The sequence below is a fragment of the Cicer arietinum genome, chromosome 4 (genome assembly GCF_000331145.2).
Source record: "Cicer arietinum cultivar CDC Frontier isolate Library 1 chromosome 4, Cicar.CDCFrontier_v2.0, whole genome shotgun sequence".
NCBI lineage: Eukaryota > Viridiplantae > Streptophyta > Magnoliopsida > Fabales > Fabaceae > Cicer > Cicer arietinum.
The window spans coordinates 52,628,216-52,649,140 of NC_021163.2; the positions used below are offsets into that span (position 1 = coordinate 52,628,216).

Here is a 20,925-nt window from a genome sequence, read left to right on the forward strand (position 1 = left end):
TGGTTCCAAGAGGGTGCTGGCTTCATATAGTGAAGCTATTTTATTTAAAGATTGGCCTTTGGCTTGGAGTTGTGCTCCCATTCTATGCAAACAACATGTTGTGCCTCCAGAGTATTCTTGGGGAGCTCTCCATCTACGTAGCCCTCCAGCTTTTTCCACAGTTTTGAAGCATTTGCAGGTAAATTGATACTTTTGGTGTACTTATTCTATCTGTGTGACTTACCTATATGAATTTCATTCTAACATTCTTTATCCTAGGTGATTGGGAAAAATGGAGGTGAAGATACTCTTGCACATTGGCCCATTGCTTCAGGATTGAACATTGAGGAATGTACCTGCGAGATTTTAAAATATTTGGACAAAATCTGGGGTTCTCTTTCTCCTTCAGGTACCTCATTATTCTCACCTTATTGCATTTGGGCCAATAGTTGGCAAAAAAAGCTGTCATAGCAATACGTAGTTATTTTAATTTTCTTTTATAAATATTAAATAATTAATATTGTTGAATAAGTGAAAATAGAGGCATAATGTTGTGAAACTGTGTTTCAACTACACATTGAAGTCAATTTTATTTAGGCTCAAAGCAGTAAGTAAAAAATAAATATAGGAGATATTATTCCTATTTACATGATATGATACGATATGACATGCCTATACAAGAAATACAAAGATCAAAATATATATCAGCCATTCCACCTCAAGTTGGAGCATATATATCATATGCACCGAGCTTCTTACAAAGATAACTGATCATTAGATTTGAAATAACCCGTGGTGGTGTCTCCTGCTGGCACAATTTGTATATAAATGTATAAAATTAATAGGAACATAGGAATATCTCCTTTAAGAATTTATATTTCCTTTGATATGTAGATAATAAATAAGATAAATAGGAAGACGGGAACATCTCTTGTTGCGTTGTCCAGTGTTCATTTTTAGAGTAACATCCTTATGGCATGATTTCTTCAAAGTTCTATTTTAAATGAATAAAAGGCTAAAATGTTGTGGCACAATATTATGTTGCTAGTGTATTTGGTGGGAGGGCAGGGCCATTTCTTACATTTGGGGATAATGTTGTTCTATGACATATAGTCCTCCTCTTTTTGTCTTTCGAGAAAGTTTCCTAGTCTTGTACGCAGAGAGGTTGGACTGTGTTGCTTCATATTTTAAAGATCTTAGCCTCTCTATTCTGTGTGTTTTCTATTTCACTGTTTGGTAGGCTACTTTTTCAAGGAAAGACTGTTGCCTATATTTTTTGCATTTGCATTTGCCTTTGGTTTTCCTTACTGGAAGTCGAAAGAATAGGTCTGTGACTGCACTGATTGGATTAATACAATAACTAGACTGGGATCACATGGGTATCGTCTGTTAATCTGTGGACCTCCTCTTATGCTCTATTGACTATGTGGTTGAGCATAAGTTGATGATATAGTGACCTTACATACATGTACAGAAGCATAACAATGGTATATACAGTGTCATCAATTTTCTTATTACTTTTTCTTTGACAGATGTGGCACAGCTAAGGGTGGTGGCTTTTCTTCCTGCTGCAAATGGAACACGCCTAGTGACTGCCGATGCTCTTTTTGCTCGTTTGATGATTAATTTGTCTCCATTTGCTTTTGAACTTCCTGCAGTATATCTCCCCTTCGCAAAGATTCTTAAAGATTTGGGACTTCAGGATGTGCTAACACTGTCTGCTGCAAAAGATCTTCTCTTAAATCTTCAGAAAGCTTGTGGATATCAGCATTTAAATCCCAATGAGCTCCGTGCTGTGATGGAAATTTTGAATTTTATTTGTGATCAAATTGATGAGGGGAACACATTTGTTGGTTATGATTGTAAATCAGAAATCATAGTTCCTGACGATGGCTGCAGACTTGTTCATTCCACATCCTGTGTCTATGTTGATTCTAATGGCTCTCGATATGTCAAATGTATTGATACTTCCAGAATTAGATTTGTCCATTCAGATCTTCCTGAGAGAGTATGTATTGTCCTGGGTATCAAAAAATTGTCTGATGTCGTCATTGAGGTAGTAAGATTTCAGATACATTTTCCTATTGTAGCGTTGACTAATTTTTGCATTGACAGGGCTTTTACTTACTGAAAGGTTTTCTATGTGTTTTTAGGAACTAGATGAGAATCAGAGGTTACAGACTTTGGGATCTGTGGGGTCTGTTTCTATAGTGACCATCAAACAGAAGTTATCGAGCAAATCTCTTCAAAATGCTGTATGGACTGTTGTCAATAGCATGGGGAGTTACATTCCTGCATTGAATAGCTTTTCATTGGAAGCAATAGAAAGCTTATTGAATTCTACTGCAGAAAAACTACAATTTGTTAAGTATCTTAAAACAAGGTTTTTGCTCTTGCCGAATTTAGTAGATGTTACACGTGCAGCCAAAGATTTCATTATCCCAGAGTGGAATAATGAATCCGCACATCAAACTCTCTATTATATGAACCAATCAAGATCCTGTATTCTAATTGCTGAACCACCAACATATATTTCCCTCTTTGATCTCATTTCTATTGTAGTCAGCCAGGTATTAGGCTCTCCTATCATATTGCCTGTCGGATCCTTATTTGATTGTCCAGAGGGAGTTGAGATTGCAGTTGTTAATATTTTAAAACTTTGCTCGGACAAGAAAGAAGTTGAACCCATGAATGGCAGTAGCAATATTGTTGGCAAAGAACTATTGCTACAAGATGCTCGTCTTGTGCAGTTCCATCCTTTGAGGCCCTTTTATTCTGGGGAAATAGTGGCTTGGCGATCTCAACATGGAGAGAAACTAAAATATGGTAAGGTTTCTGAGGATGTCAGACCACCAGCAGGTCAAGCTCTGTATAGATTTAAGATTGAAGTTGCACCAGGGGTTACACAAGCTTTCCTTTCATCACAAGTATTTTCATTTAAAAGTGTATCGGCAAGCAGTCCCCTGAAAGAAACATTGGTGCATGATAGCCCCGTATTAGGAAATAACAGGTCCCACATTGACATCCCGGAAAGTTCAAGAATGGGAGAAATCAACTCTCAGGTTCAGCGCTTTGACTTTTTTTCTAATTAGAAGCATATATTTGATGTGCTATATGCTTCAAACGGTTCCACCTTTTCTGATCATTTATGCAGGAAAGAGGTTTTTTCTTACCTTAAATCTGCAGTCCTGACATTCATGACCCATCTCATGCTTTCCAATAACATAGACGTGAATAATATTTATCTGCACAAAAGAATGTGAAAATAATTTTTTAAAGCTGTTTTGGTTCTGATGAAACATTAATTAGTTTCAAGCAAAGCTGATAGAAACAATAAGCATATAATCCTTTTCAAGTACTAACTCTATTGTTGAAGGCTATATCTCCCTTTAACTGTTGTTATTACCCATAACCTTTCATGCAAAATGTATTTTTCATGTTGTGGTGCATCTTTTGCATTGCTTGTAGGTCTTGTTTGATGTGCTTAAACTGAACTAGAATTTTCTGTGTGAACAGGTGCCATCTTCAAGAGAGCAGTCTGGCAAAGTTTCAGCTGCAGAACTGGTGCAGGCTGTAAATGAAATACTCTCTGCTGCTGGGATCAATATGGATGCGGAGAAGCAGTCTCTACTTCAAAAAACAATAGATTTGCAAGAAAATCTAAAAGAATCTCAGGCAGCACTACTGTTGGAGCAGGTTGGTGATTTCTAATTTAGGACCATAACTTCTGAGTGGCCTTTACATTACTGGCTTATATACTCTATCTTGTAATCTTTTATCTGTATGGTTTGGAACCTATTCAAAATTTGTTTAAGTTATCCAAATACTTAACCCATTTAGTTAATGCATCAATAATGAACATTTTGAATTTTTGTTTGCATTTCATTTTCAAATGCTGCCTAAGGTTTTTCCGGAAACAGTTTTCATACCAGCTAGACGGGTATATTGTAAACATGCAGCTTCCGTTTTTCAATTGAAGAAATTTGCCTCTATATATTATTACTTATCAATTATTCAAGGCTTTGCAGACGGTTTTATGATAGTATAGAGAAAAGTAATATGATTGAACAACATAGTAGTTTCCCAGATTCTTTGTGATGCATTTATGTGATAGAGTGAAATTTTGTATTAGTTTCAAATGACATGCCACATTGCAGGAAAAGGTTGAACGATCAACAAAAGAGGCTGATACAGCAAAAGCAGCATGGACTTGTCGGGTTTGCCTGAGTGCTGAGGTTGATATAACAATAGTTCCTTGTGGTCATGTGTTGTGTCGGAGATGTTCTTCTGCAGTTTCGAAGTGTCCCTTTTGTCGGCTTCAAGTTACGAAGGCTATCCGAATTTTTCGTCCATAACATCTCTACTGATTTCATAAGCCTTTTGACAATGTCTCTTAAGTTCTACTCCCGGATGGAGGCTAACTTCTGTCTTGAAAGTATTTCTGCAAGAGTTTCATCAGAGAGAAATTAGCCAGCTCATTTATGTAAATCATGTTGTGAATGAAGCCAAAATAAATGGGTGCTTTTTATGTTTTCTAGTTTTATCTCTCTGTCTGTAGGGTGGAGAGTCTTCTGATGAAACTGCAAGATAAAACAGTGGATATTAAACGAAAATGTAGTCTATCATTGATCAGCTATAATGGTGATCCATATTAGCTGCACACAGATTTGACTTCTTAAAAGGGATTGGATAATCAAGTAAAAAGAAAATTAATGTTATTTTAAAAATCTATTTACGACGTGCCTCATATTTATAATTAATTTATTCATGGATAGTAAATAAAACATATTTAGATTTTAAAGTGAATTACTGACTTCTATGAAGTTAGATATAATTAGTGTAGTAAGAAAATTAAGTAAGTGATATTTTGACTATTTATAATTTACATTGTATGTATATATAATATTGATCATTGATTTGTTTAATAATGATTTATCGCTATTTTTAACGGCAACAAATACTTATTCTTCTGTAAAACAATAATGGTTTATCGCTATCAATTATATTTTGTCTTTTTTCAAATTTTAGACGAAAGAAGAAAGTGTATCCTATTTTGATACAACCCATATGCAAAGAAGGGGATAATATAATCTAGGTTAAATATTACATGTGGTCCCTTAACTTAATTAACATATAATCCTTTTAATTCTATTTATAATTATAATTGATTTGTGGTCAACTATTGTGTGTGTAGACATTTGGTGCAAATACATCAATATTTTTTTTATCAAATTGCACTTATATTTTATTACGGAGTATGTTATATGTCATCAAATATATTTTTCAGATATACGCTGTTTTGAATGTCAATACACCTCTTAAATTTCAATAATTTAATGTATAAGTTATGGAATATTAAATGATAACAACTATAGTATATTTCTCATCTCATTTTTAGACACACAAAGTCAAATAGTGTAACACATACCTCTCTATAATGCGATGCGTTACTCTCCTTGATAACTCAATATAAACGATGAATTCCACTAATCCAACCGTCAAATAAAAAATTCTTAAAACTATTTGATACTTCATTACGTAATTTCAAATGAATGTATAATAAACTTTTAAAAAATATAAGTAAATATCGATAACTAGATTACATATCTACAAAAAATTTAAATTTATATAAAAACTTTATGTGTTTATCATTAATATATTACGTGAATAATTAACAGTTGAATTAGTGAAATTTAACGTAACTATTAAATTATTATGAAATGTAATTTATCACATAGTTACTCCTACAATCAGATTACCACTTTAACTGTTTAAAATAGTTACTTTTGGATTTTATTTTTTCTAAAAAATAAGATCCAATTTATAAAGTTAGAAAAACTACAAGAATAATCTAAAATATAAGAAGAATGGTATATTTGGTAATGAAATCTATTTATTTTTCGATAGCATTTAATTAATAACTAGATAATAAATTGACAGTAATTGTTGAGGTTGCAGTATCTGGGAGTCGCAGGTCATCCAAAACTTAAAGTCCCCCCTATTTATGGCTTGTCCCAATCAGCCTCCCGGAATGTGGATCCTACACACAACAAGAAGTGGAAGAAAATATAATTGAATAACCGAAATCACATATTTGACTAACAGAAGCAAGACTCAAAGTAAGATTAGGAATATAATAAACATCAGAAAGAGACAGGTTAGGTGTGGAGACAGAACCAACGCCTGCTAGTGGCATAGGAGTTCTATCAGCAGTCATAACCTACACAAATGAGACATGTTTCACAGACACAAGATTTATCATCGTATGTCATATGATGAGATGCTCCCGAATCAAGAATCCATATGGAATGAGATATACCTGACATAACAAGGAGTTCAAACCTTTAGAAGAGGTGGCAGATATGCATGTGATTGAGTGGCAAGAAGTTTTTGAAGTTGTTCTGCAATATCAGATATTTGGGAAGCAGTCTCAAATGAGTATACCGAACCAGAACTAGAGCGAATGGTATGAGGAGCAGAAGCAACAGCATTGAACGATGGCCCCCTAAAATTCTTTTTATGTGTTCTCCCCAATTTCGGACAATGTGCTTTCCAATGATCTTTTTCTTTGCAAAATGCACATTCATCATTACCAACTCCAACCCTCCCTAGAGATTTTCCTTTTTGAACACGAGTAATAAAAACAAATGGAGGAGTTGAAATAATTCCCTTATCTGACACACCAGAATGAGTCTTAAGTTTGATTTCTTCTGCCAACAATTCACTAACTACTGATTCAACATTAGGAAGGGGGGAACGATGCAAAATACCTCCGCATAGGCCCTCAAAATCATCACGAAGAGCCATCAGAAACCAAAATATCAAAATATTGATCCAACCGTTGAAGACGAAGACCTGAATGTTGTGAACCTGCTGTCAAAATATCAGCCCGATCCAACAATTAACGAATGCACAATCGATGTTTTCTGAAACTGATTTAACAAAATCGAGAATATGATTACTCTTCTCTTTTCTCTTTTGGTGGTTGTCTTTCCTATCAAAATAGTCTATCTCTTTTTTACAGTAGATCTCAAAATTAACCAAAACTCTATGATACCATGTTAACCACTCTAGGGTTTCATAACATATAATGAACCAAACTAAAGTTAATAGGGTTACAATGAGTATATATACAGGAAAATAGAAATGTCTAGAATACCCTTACTACTAATATATAATAACATTATCTAACAAATTTTAGTTTTTTCTTTGTATTGTGAATTATTTCAAACAATTAAAATAACATTTTTCTTTTTCAGTTTCTGAAGTTTAATATATGAAGTATTTTGACATCATGCTTTTATAATGAGTTTCACCATCTATAATTTTTGTTGTCGTGTGAATACATAAAAAATAAAAAAAATAAAAAAATAAAAGTATTCAAATACTATTTTAAATTTGATGAAAAGAGCATATACATATATATAAATTAGAATGTTAATAATTTGAGGAATTTTTGTCCTGTATAGAAAAAAAGATGAAAACAACGATTCAATGTACATACAACATTTTTTCTTTAACGGGCCCAACAACTCTAGAATACAAATTTGTTTTTTTATTTATTTAGAAATATAAGAGAATAAAAGTAGCTCTAAAATCTATTGTAATCATCTTAAAATGAGTGAATTGATTTTTTTGAAGGAACAAATAATTTGAATGTATGTTTGGTGAGTGATATCCAAATAGTAAAATTGAGTCATTTACAAACAAATAAAATGTTATATTTTTTTAAAATAATTTAATAGTTAAATTCACACACTTAAGTGTAGAAAAGTGGTGATCTAATAGCTAGACTCGTCCATATATATCAATGTCATTGTATTTATAGGACAAGATGATATGATCCTTTATATATAAAAATATAAAAAGTAATGAATTCAAACTTTAATGGCATTTCTCATCAATTTTTTGAAATAAAATTAAGAAACGAATAAAATTTTATTAATTAAAGTGATACTAATAATTATTTTATAAATATTTTCAATTTAAATTTGATACTTTGATATTACAAAATAATACTTTTACCACCAAGTTAGTACAGTAAGTAATTTGATTACACATATTAAATAATAATTTACTTTTAGTATAAATAAATAAATAAATAAGTATATTTATTACCTTGCAACTGCTAGACGTTGGACCCAAATTTATTATCTTGCATTTGTTTAAAACAAAAAAACGTAACTTGCGAATTTTTCTCAGTCACCACTCGTCCTCTGATTCCACCCAAAAAGCACACATATTGCAAAAGCAACAATAACAGGATTGTTTGTCTTATTCAATTTTTATTCTTTTATATACGTTACTCCTATCCCACCCATAAATGCGTCGTTGTCTTCTGCTTTTTCCACTCAAAATTTCAATACACTTCCTTCTTTTTTCACCATGTCAAACGAGATTGACTTTGAAATATTGAAACTTTTTTTTTCATTTACATGACAATTTTACCAGTCAATGGGGTGTTTCATTGATGTAGCTCTTGAACATTCTAAACTCTTGATAGAGAACGAAGACTTTATAACATTTCTATTTAACCTAGTGAATGTTACCTATGTAACAGTATCACTTTTCCTTTTTCTAGACAAGACGAACAAATACATTGTACAACCTCTAATCACTTTGGTGCTTAATGCGACATTTGCAACTAAAACGGCGCAAATCATGTGAGTTTTGTTTTAGAGTGATTCTGCTAATCTGGCTAGTTGCATTCATTGCAGTACTCATTTTTAAATGGAAAGAAGGTTATTATCAGCTATGTCAAATGTTTAGAACCTTTAAAAGAAATTTTCAAGATGTCGACTCTCTATTGGTTACAGACAAAAGACAGAAAACCTGGTAGGACAAAACAATGGAGTATTGTGGCAACGGCTGAAACAAAATAATGGAGTATTGTGGCAACGACTGGTACAAAACAATGAAGTATTGTGGCAATGACTGGTACAAAACAATGGAGTATTGTGGCAACGGCTAGTACAAAATAATGGAGTATTGTGGCAACGGATAGGACAAAACAATGGAGTATTATGGCAACGGCTGGTACAAAACAAGGTACAAAACAATGGAGTATTGTGGCAACGACTGGTACAAAACAATGGAGTATTGTGGCAACGACTGGTACAAAACAACGGAGTATTGTGGCAACTGTTGGTACAAAACAACAGAGTATTGTGGCAACTGTTGGTACAAAACAACAGAGTATTGTGACAACGGCTGGTACAAAACAACGAAGTATTGTGGCAACGACGGTTACAAAACAATGGAGTATTGTGGCAACGGCTGTTACAAAACAACGGAGTATTGTGACAACGACTGGTACAAAACAACGAAGTATTGTAGCAACAACTGAGACAAAACAATGGAATATTGTGGCAACGACTAATATAAAACAATGGAGTATTGTGGCAACTGTTGGGATAAAACAATGGAGTATTGTGGCAACGTTTGGTACAAAACAATGGAGTATTGCGGCTGAGACAAAACAATGGAGTATTGTGGCAACGGATGGTACAAAAAAACGGAGTATTGTGACAACGGGTGGTAGAAAACAACAGAGTATTGTGGCAACGACTGGTACAAAACAACGGAGTATTGTGGCAATGACTGGTACAAAACAACGGAGTATTGTGGCAACTGTTGGGACAAAACAATGGAGTATTGTGGCAACGGTTGGGACAAAACAATAGAGTATTGTGGCAACGGCTGTGAGAAAACAATAGAGTATTGTGGCAACTGATGATACAAAACAATGGAGTATTGTGGCAACGGCTGGGGCTATATAATAGAAAAAATGGCAAAACTCTGGAATTACTTTTGCGCTAACCGTCGTGCTGGATCTGGATCTCTGGCGCATGAGCATCCTCTCTAGTTTCTAGTTGTTAAGTCAAGTTCCTTTATTTTTCCAGTTTATTCTACGTTAATGCATTTTTTTAATTTGTCTACTTTTCCTTATATTTTTTGTTAAACTCCTTTTTATATTATTCATGTCAATTGTTAAACTCGTTAATATTAGTTTCAAAAAAATTATTAAGTTTTTCCTTAAAATTTCATTCTCATTTATAATTTTTTTTATACTATTAACATGGATTATGTGAGTTTATCTATATATTCATTTTCTTATTATTATTATTAACGAATTTATATATAATTTTTTAGTTCAAATTATCTAATATTATTATTTTGTAAAAAAAACTACAAACCTACTAAATGTTGCATTGCACACACGTTTCTAAATACACTATTGTAAAGATGGATCACACGTTTCTAAATACACTATTGTAAAAATGGATCATATGACATCACTCAATAACAAACACTAATTTCATACCTCAATATTTTTTTCTACTTTACTATATTATAGACCAATTTCCATATCCGAAAAGCATTCAATTTGAGGGAAACAACTGTGAATCGAGAATTTATTCGACTACTACAACCTAATTCAACCTAGTCTACATGACTCTTAGGATTTTATAAAAAAATATATAGAAGTTATTTTTTAGAATTTTTTGGCTTAATTGCAGTTTTGATCCCCCTATTTTAACTGAATCGCGAAAGTAGTCCTCCTATTTTGTTTATCCCCAGTTTTGATCCTTAAACAGAATTTTGGTCCAAAACTTGATAAAATTTCATTTTTTAAAGTTGTACTACACCATTTATGATCATAGATTTTATGTACAATTGTTGCAAATGAGATCTTGAGGCATGGTGTGACTTAAATAAATGCAAAAAAAAATGAAATTTCATCAAGTTTTGGACCAAAATTATGTTTGAGAGACCAAAACTGGAGAGAAATAAAATGGGGGGATTACTTTCGCGATTCAGCTAAAATATGGAGACCAAAACTGCAATTAAACCAATTTTTTTTTTAAAATATTTTGTGTGTTTGTTTAAGTGAAAATTACTTTTTTTTTTAGAAAAACATCATTTATAATATTATTTTTTTTAAAACTACTAAAAACGACTTCTCAAAAACTAATTTTTTTAAAAATTTGAAATATTTAGTTGAATTTAATTTCGACTTTTTTTGGATACAATTTGGATTTTAGCTTATTATACATATTTTGTCTTATATATTATCTATAGACACACATATTATGTATATATTATTTTAAAGTGTAGTCCGTTCCTCCCACACTAATTTCATATTTGCAAAAATTTGTTACATTGTTATTTTTGTTTCAAATAAACTTTAAATTGTTTTCAATTGTATCTTATATTTATTAATTAATATTATATAAACCACTTTTAGCTAACTATTCAAGTTCATAATGATTGAAATACATTAATTGTTGATAAATATGAGAGTTATAAAATGGTTGTTAAAAATTAGAGTGATAAACTAAGAAGGTAACAAGTTCGACTTCTCTTTTAAACAAAATTAATAATTAATTAGTAATATTATTTTCAAAAGAATTATTAATTAAGATAAGTTTTTCCTTAAAATTTCATTCTCATTTATAATTTTTTTTAATTAAAAGGTCAATTTCTTTTTCATTTATAAATTACTATGTTTAGTAAAAAAAAGTTTGCTAAGAAAGAGATCGAAGAGCATAGATGATAGGTTTAGCAATTCCTACAAAAGAGAACTAGGGTTTCTAATTAGAAAAGATTAAAAAAATTAATTTTTTTAATAATTTTAACTGGGCCAAAGCCCTGCAATTTAAAAGATATCTGATCATTGGGCTTACATGTCAACCATCCAAGTGTCCACCAGATTTTAGAGAATTAACAAAAGACAATTTTTCTTTTTTTATTATTATGTTATTTCGTAGGTATTTTAGTGTAAATTATTTTGTTCACTTTTATGATGTGGTGTTTTAAAATTTTATGTCTCATTATAACTTTTATTTAATTTGAATTAAAAGATTTAAGATTGACAAATTCAATCAATAATTCTAGTATCATCAATATTGTAGATTCATAGATTTATGTATTTAGATTATTTTATTTTTATCAAATTTATAAACATTTTACCATTTTATACTATTAACATGGATTATGTGAATTTATCTATATATATATATATATATTTTTTATTATTATTAACAAATTTATATTATTTTAGATCCATGTAATCTATTAGTTCAAATGATCTAATATTATTATTTTGTAAAAACAAAAACTACAAGTCTATCAAATTTTGCATTGCACACATATTTCTAAATACACTAGTGTAAAAATGGACCAGATAACATCACCCAATAACCAAGACTCTAATTTCATACCTCAATATTTTTTTCCTACTTTACTAAATTATAAATCAATTCCTATGTCTCAAAAGCATTCAATTTGAGGGAAACAATTGTGAATCGACTAATGCAACCTAGCATACATGACTCTTAGGATTTTATAGATTTAAAAAAAATTAGAAATTACTTTTTAGAGATTTAAAAAAAAAATATTTTGTATGTATATATTTAAGTAAAATTCTTTTTTTAAATCATCATTTATAAATAAAAAATTGAAACTACGAAAAATGACTTCTCAATAACTATAATTTTTAAAAGCTGTAACAAATAAATACAGACTCAAAAGTAATTATTAAAAAAAAAGTAATTAATTTACAAAATAAACTATAACAACGCTGATCTTGCAACATCTGGCCATTATACTAACTCTAGGTCACGTTCTAATGTTGATGAGTTTGATGATTCTAAAAGGTGACTCATGAAAAACAAAATGAAATCCTTTTATTTTGGAATTTTTCCCTTATTACTTGAAAAATTGTCATAATGATTAACAAAAGTGTTTGCAATGTTCATGGTATAACCACTTTATTCTCCTTCAATTTTCAGTCTATTTGCAAAAGTAAAGAATAATTTTGCTCACAATTTAAAAAGTAAAATAAAATAATATGCTTAGTATTCACACCAAATCTCACCTCCATCTGGCTCTCTTTTTTTTTTACTCTTTCAATAGACTCCTCCCAAATTCATTACAAAGAAATTCTCATCATAGCTTTAATTATTTGAAAGAAACCAAACAAAATTTTCTTCAAACTTCAAAGCCAAATAAACAAGAATTAGAGATTTTATTGGACCCTCTTGAAAATATACTTTTGATTGTCATGTGACTCCAAGAGATCTTGCCTCAGAGTTTTAACCAGATCATTCATGGTCATGCAGTATTCATCGTTCATCTGCATCATAGCTACAACACTTTAAAATTTCAAAATTATAATATATATAATTTCAATGGTTTAAGATACATTGTGGCGAAAAATCATATAAGAAATGTCATTATTGGTTGAGAGAAAAGACTATACATTAATAATACATATCAATTTTATATTGTCAGTTAGTAAAAATCATTGATCACATAATTATATTACATAATTGTAAGTTTTATTGATTAATAATCAAAAAATTATGTTAACCATATTAAACCCTTTTATTTTTGTAGAATTTATGTGCAAAATAAATGTTTTTAACCATATTTCTTACTTTTTTAAGAAATAAAGGTATTTATTTAGTTTTTTAGAGTTAGTAGATTGTTAGAATTTATAAATATTATTATACTTCATATTCATTTGATTATTATACAAAAATATTTTTTCTCTAAATGAGGGAAGAGTCTAGAGAGAGAAAAGACTCTCTTACAAAAATGTTAAAAGAAAATTTGTCAGACTCCTTCAAATAATTTGTGACAATTATACTTTACTTTTTTTAAAAATAAAAGTATTTATTTAGTTTTTTAGAGTTATTAGATTGTTAGAGTTTATAAATATTATTATACTTCATATTCATTTGATTATTATACAAAAATATTTTTTCTGTAAACGAGGGAAGAGTCTAGAGAGAAAAAAGACTTGTGTATAACAATGAGTGAATGTGGATGATAATAATATTTGTAAATTTTAAGAATTCAATGGCTCTAAAAATCTAAACCATGATGAGAGAGAGATATTTCACATCTTCACATTTTACTATTTTTTGTATGAATTTTTAAAAACATTCTAATAGAAAATACAATTTTTCAAAATAGAATTAATCTGTTCGTTGTAACCATATATTTATGTAGGATGGACCACTTTTCTAAATGTGGGAAGTGAAATCTAATTTTTCAAAGATGGACCACTTTTAATAATGCCACATTTTTTTCCTGTCTTGTTTTTTTTTCTCGGTCATTCTCATTCACTATTTGTTGTTTTTGTCATGAATAAATAACAGTTATTCATTTTTGTCATGAATAAATAACACTTTTATCGTTTTTGTATTTTCAGTAAAAAAAAATTAACATTTTTTTTAAGAAAATATTTATAAAAAATATTAAAACTTATTAAATAATTTTAATATTATTTTTAATTCATTATTTTAATATAACTAAAAATTTCCTACTTAATGTGTTTAATAAAAAGTATCCTAATAAAGAATTTTTTCAATAAAATTTTGAATTTCATAATTATTTTGGAAAATGAAATAATAGGGCATTTGTTTATTACCTGAGCAATTATTGTAACTTTTAGAATGGAATTTCCAAATGGCAATACACTACTACAAGCAAGTGATAGATGAAGATTTTGAAGCAAGACCATTAATCTGACCACAATATCCTTTTGTTTCTCACAATGGATTTCAATTAGAATTTCCTTCTCTATGACTCTTGCTTCAACCTTTGGTAGTTCTTTCTTACTATTATCAATTTTCTCTTCACATGAAGTGGTTTCCTCTGTTGTGGAAGCTTGGGAATTTTTTATGAATATTAATGAATCTCCTTTTTTCATTTTGTTAGGATTCTCCAAATCTTTTACTTTTTCTTGAAGTTGTTTCACATAATTGATGGCTTCTCGAAGTATGTAGGCCTTGTCAGTCTACATGTAGAAAAAGTGTATTTGAATTATTAAGTTATATTTGTATAAAGAAATGATAAAGCCAAAAGTGATATATAATAGTTGAAAATTCATAGAAAAGTTAAAAGAAAGTTAAAGGAATAAATAAAATCTTAGAATGATTGAAGAAAAAATTGAGGTGGAAAATTCAATATATTTAAGAAAGATTATGTATTGTTCTCGCTAAAGTGTACGCGATATCTAGGATTGTTATAAATTTTAGGATATAAATTCGATTTTTAATAATAAAAATATAAAGAAATGAGATAATTAATTATTGTGTAAATTTAATTTCTATAAGCACAAATTAATAATCAAAAGTTTTAAATTAATTTTTTTGAGCAAATAAAGAAGTATTAATTAGTTGATCATATTCAATTTATCGAAATTTATACAAATCACTGAAATAAAAAGTAAAATATTTTTATAATTTTCTTGTCTCTAAAATTTGACATAAATTTAAAAAAAAAAAATTAAACTTTCACAGTAAGCCATTTTAACTTGCATCAAAACTTGTAATACTTTCTAAATATATAAACATCTACCAAACCATATATAATTACGACTCTTCTTTTGGACAAACTCAAACAAGAAGTTTTACATAATCACAATTATTTAGACATACTATTTAAAAACACACCTATATAAAAAGATAAAAAAACTTTAATTAAAGTATATATATTTTTTAATTCCCTAATTTATAATATAATTGTGCTGGAAACTTGAACTTGCAAGTTGCAACTAATAAAATACAAAGCATAAACTTATTTAAACTTTTAAGTTATAAGTACATTTATAATCATTGTGTTAATGTAAAAAAGAACAATACTAGGAAGCTTAAAATAATTAGCAAAGCAACCCCTAGTCAATTATAAATCAGTCTTATATTATTTGATAATCAAGTTATGTAATTGGTTTAATGAGGACCTTATTGAACTATATATGTAATTAAGTAAAATATATGATGGTAATTTTGTTCATCGAGAAAGAATTAGAGTAATTAGGTATGCAAATATTGTAAGAGTACTTTTAGGTTAAGAAAACTTGACATTGGGTGTAACATTTTATTTCTCTGATAATTGATGAAATAAAAAGGAAAGGTACATAGGTGCACATGGCACTTTGTCAGAATGGCGAAGCAGGCATAGTACTGTGACCTTTTCAGAACATGTGTTATGTGTGTAAAATATATATTTTTTTAAATTTTAGTTTTTAAGTTATTTTTAACTTTTATTAAGTTTTATTTATTTTATTTTAATCTTTTAATTTATAAATACTAAATACTTTAATTTTTTATGTTATTTTATTTTATTTTAATCTCTTAAATTATAAATATTAAATATTTTGATGATTCAAATTACAAACAATAATATATTTTAATTATTTATAATAGTGTCTAATATTGTAATTTAAAATGTTCAAATAATATATTTTTAAAAATTAAAAGACTCAAATATTTTATATTTATTTTAAGGAATTAAAAAAAATACTAAACCAAAATAAAACAAATAACATAGTAGAGTATTTTGGTAAGAGTCTTAAGTAATATTAAGACAGAATATGCGAATGTTGTGTGTGCTAAGGGATGCAAATTGGTATTCACTTGACACAACGCAATACTATTTTGTTATCGACCAGGAGATACCTATGGATATTATTTTTTAAATAAATAGATTATCTATGTATAATATTTTTTTTTTGTTGCTGTTGTTGTTATGTAGAATTTTTTTAATATTTTATTAATATAAAGATATTAATATATAAAAATATTATATTAATAATTATAAAATATATAGTAAAATTTCAATATAAAAACAATTAAAATATACAAAAAAATATTACAACATATTAATTTTATTAATTTTTTGTATCAAATTAAATATACGAAGTAAGGATACTATTATACCTATTTCCATATTCATTTATTATGATACAATTAAAATACTTGTTAGATTATCCGTCTCGTTATAAACTTTACCTTTTTGGATATTTATCCATGTGTACATGAAAATGAAGCTTTGTTAAATTTAAATTGCATTCAACATTTTTTTCTTCTAGTATTAAAATCAATTATAAAGATAGAATCAATTTTTTGTGTAAAATCAAAAGATTATTAATTTTGACAATAGCTCCATATCTTTGTTGATAAATTCATTGACTTTATTTCTTTTCACCTTATTCTAAACTATTTGATGGATAAGATAAGAATAAGTTATCATATTTTGTTTAAATTCAGTGTTTGATAAATCAATAAGATATAATAAGTTAATCAAGAACTTTATCATATCATCTTTCTCTATTTAAATTTTTTATCTTGAATATGAGTTGAGTAAAAAAATCAGCATAATATAATAAGAACAATTATTTACTAAATTACTCTTATAAAATATAATTTAAAATATAAAGTTGAAATATAATAAAATATAAATCTAAAAACAATTTATAAAATATAATCTAAAAGATAAAAATGTAAATCTAATCAAATATAAATATAAATATAATTAATAGAATTTAATCTGAAACATAAAAATGAAATATTAATAATTAACTTAAAAATGTTTATAATTTTATCACAATGATAGTTTTGTCTTTTTATATAATTTAATAAATTAGCATTCAAAATTATAAAAATATTAAAATTAATTAAAATTTGAAAATAATTATAATTTGTTTACAAGAATATTTATGCCATTTACATATAATATATATCATATCTTTATTTATATTCTAACAAATAAATTAAAATTATTTAGTTATTTATGATTTTTTTTAAATTAAATTTTTTATTTATTAGTGTCAATCGATAGTTTTAAATATAATATTATTTTACTACTTATTTTTTTAAAACTAATATGTAATTATTCACAATAGTAATTTTATTATTTAAATATAATATATATTATGTTGATGAAATATGTATCAAATACATGATATAATAAAATATTATTCTGTTGATTATCAAACACTGATAATATTTATCCTGACACAATCATGTTCTATTTTATCCAATTTATATCATATCATGTCTCAATCATATATATATATCATTCAGATTCTCTCGTATTACATCCACAAGTAATTGCATTGAATGCTAGAACTATAAATTAAAATCATAAAATGAATAATCTCACAAAATTAATGATTACTTGAAAATTGATATGTTGTTAACAAAGTATTTTTTGTTTTAATAAATAAAGTAATACCATATATCACAAATTTATTTCTTAAGTAATTTTTTAAGTTCTTCATATATCTACTTATTATTTTCTTTTTTAAAAGTACTTTTATGATTATTTTTTTACTATAATACACCCTTTGTTTCAAAATATCTATTACATTGATTATTTCACACATATTAAAAAAAGATAATAGATGAAAGATAGAATAGTGATTTTATTAAATTATTCTTATTAATAATTAGTGTATTATGATTATCATGAATGTAGAGTGAGAGAATGAAAATGAAGTATATATTAATAATTAGAAAGTACAATTGAAAAAAAGAAATTAAAACTATATTGACAATATAACATAACAATCTTTTTTATGACAAATTATTTTGCAAATATGATAATTATTTTAGAATAAATGATGTACTAAGTAGCTCTGACATTATGCAAATCACTAAAATATGAAGTCATAGTGGTTATATCTATTTTTTTACATAAAAAAGATGATAAATATCAACATAATTAATTTACACAATTGTGATGTATCGGGTTCGAATTTAAAACACGACATATAACTTAACAATATTGACATGTGTAGTTGAACTATGACTTAAGAACGTTGATAGTTCTATTTTAGTAGCTCCGAACTACCTTTTGTACACACAAAAAATTAAAACTAATACAATGAAAGAAAATTATTGAAAATATTTAAAAAATTATATAAGTTTAATTTTTTAAATATATGAATCTATGATTAATTAATGATGTTATGGATTGTATAAGAAACTTACTCTCTTCAATCCCGGAATGATGGCAGATAGTGCTATGAACCTCTCAGTAATAACTTGTCTCCTTTTTCTCTCAGCCAAGATGTGATCTTGTGTCTCAGATGAGCTTCTAAAACTCTTGGTTCTTTCCTTTGCCTTTGGTAATTCACTCACATTGTTATTCAAAGTTGTTTTTTGGCCCATAATAGAAGAACATGTGGCAATGGCACTATTAGGTGAAAGTTCAACAATTGACTTTTCAAAAGATAAAATGTATTGAGAAGGTTCTTGTTGTGAATTAGAAGCATAGTTATATTCTTGAGAAATGAGGGAGTTGGAAGTATTACTATTGTTGAGCATGTTCTCTTGAATTGTGGTAACACAAACATTATCAATATTAATGTTGGAATTAGCACTCTCAAGAAAGAAATTGGTTTGCTCCATATTGTCTACGAGAAACATGTCTTCATCCAAATAGGGAGATTTGTCACCATCCATTTCCTATAACAAACAAATGGGAAGAGACACCAAGAGTTAAATAAAAATAAATATTATATTAATTATAGAAAAGAAATCATATTTAACATGTCATTATTCATTTAATTAATTAATACTATAAGTAGTTGAATCAAACTCTGCTTATCTCATTACCAAAGAAGAAAACCACTTTTCCCACAAATCTTCCATCCAAAAGAAAAATTGGGAGAAGCTAGGAGTTTGTGTTGTGTGACATATCACCCAAAGATAGAATTTTAGCTTTAATAAGTAGACATATCAACCTATGAATTTGGACAACGTTAAACATGTAACTTTAATTTCCACCGTTAGATGGAGAATCCTCCAAATATTTACACGGGGATTCAAACCCACTTGTCTTGTTTGCCAACATGTATGCTATCAATCTTCTATTTAAAAAAAAAAAACATGTATGATATCAATAGTACACAATAAATGTCATATTTGAAACAAAGAAAAAGTTTAACTGCATTTTTATTCTTTTTATTATTGTCAATTTATGAAATTGGTCATCCTATTTTGAAAATCAACAGTTTTAATATATCCTTCAGATATTTTAACTAAAGAATAAAGATTTTCATATTTTCAAGGAGGTGACATATAATTTTATGATATAAAACTATCTTGATGCATTAACTATTCATATGTCATTAATTAAATTAAAAATATGAAAAAAATTGAGTTGAAATTTAAGTTTTCATGATATTTTATTACAATTTCATGTATATTGATAACTCTACATTACCATATCATATACCGTGTTATTTAACGAATCACATATGATTACTTTTTAGTTAAAAAAATCAGAAAGATAGACCAAAACTATCGACTTATAAAATAGATGAACTAATTTTATGAATCGATAAAAATATGGAGACTAAAACTGTAATTCAAACAAAAATATAATTTCTCTAAAAAAAGTTATCATTTTTAATTTTTGTATATAATATTAATTATTGTATTATCTAGTTAATATTATATGATTAATTTATAAATTATTATATTTAATTTTGCATTTTATATATAATAATAGTGAATAAATTATACTTAACAAAAATAATTTAATAAAGTAGTTATTTTTTCATTTTATTTATGATTTTTGTAATATATGTTAAATAAATAAATAAAACAATTACTTTAAGACGAATATAGTGATTTAATTATATAGGATTTACTTTAGTAAATTCTTTTAAAGAACACGGTAGTACTAAGGGTGTTCATATATAGTGCGGTTTGCATCCGTTGTAAGACAAAATATCATCTAATTTAAATTAATGTAGGTTAATTGAATCGATTTTTTGTAACAAAAAAAATTGAATCAATTTTTTGTTTATCTAAATTATAATTTGTAAAAAAATATATTTAAAGTAACAAATTTAAAACAAAATATTATATTAAAATATATTAAAAATTAATATTATAAATTAATATTGATTGATTATGTTTGAGACGTGAAATAGTAATAAAAATATATCAAACTAAACAAATAAGAATTATTAAAAAATTATTAAAATCAATAAATAATAGTTTAATACACTGTTAATCTCTGCTCTGTATAGTCTCAATTATGTTTAATAGATTAGAGTATTTCTTTTACTATTGATTAATATAATTTTTTTATCCAAAATAAATAAATAAATTTAACGAGAGTATTAGAGTTTCTTTA

General features: G+C 27.5%; 2 protein-coding genes across 3 annotated transcripts in view; one reads left to right on the forward strand and one right to left on the reverse strand.

Moving 5' to 3' along the window:
- Positions 1 to 4,710, forward strand: part of LOC101513373 (uncharacterized) — a 31,924-nt gene extending 27,214 nt beyond the window's left edge. Inside the window, exons 9-14 of the mRNA XM_012712286.2 lie at positions 5 to 178; positions 259 to 388; positions 1,512 to 2,035; positions 2,133 to 3,041; positions 3,496 to 3,675; positions 4,137 to 4,710. Coding sequence (XP_012567740.1) covers positions 5 to 178; positions 259 to 388; positions 1,512 to 2,035; positions 2,133 to 3,041; positions 3,496 to 3,675; positions 4,137 to 4,334 — 2,115 coding nt within the window. The 3' untranslated portion in view covers positions 4,335 to 4,710. The remainder of the gene's footprint in view (positions 1 to 4; positions 179 to 258; positions 389 to 1,511; positions 2,036 to 2,132; positions 3,042 to 3,495; positions 3,676 to 4,136) is intronic.
- Positions 4,711 to 12,714: 8,004 nt separating this feature from the next.
- Positions 12,715 to 19,542, reverse strand: LOC101513689 (transcription factor bHLH18-like). 2 transcript variants are annotated; one of them, XM_027331308.2, is made up of 4 exons: positions 19,395 to 19,542; positions 18,768 to 19,244; positions 14,420 to 14,788; positions 12,715 to 13,128 (listed from the first exon to the last, which is right to left on the reverse strand). In XM_027331308.2, the coding sequence occupies exons 1-4, from the start codon at positions 19,428 to 19,430 to the stop codon at positions 13,123 to 13,125; spliced, it is 888 nt and encodes a 295-aa protein (XP_027187109.2). In that variant the 5' UTR covers positions 19,431 to 19,542; the 3' UTR covers positions 12,715 to 13,122. The 2 variants fall into 2 exon arrangements, with proteins under 2 accessions (XP_027187109.2, XP_027187108.2); XM_027331307.2 differs by having other exon boundaries at positions 12,715 to 13,117; positions 19,395 to 19,539.
- Between the last annotated feature and the right edge of the window lie 1,383 nt (positions 19,543 to 20,925).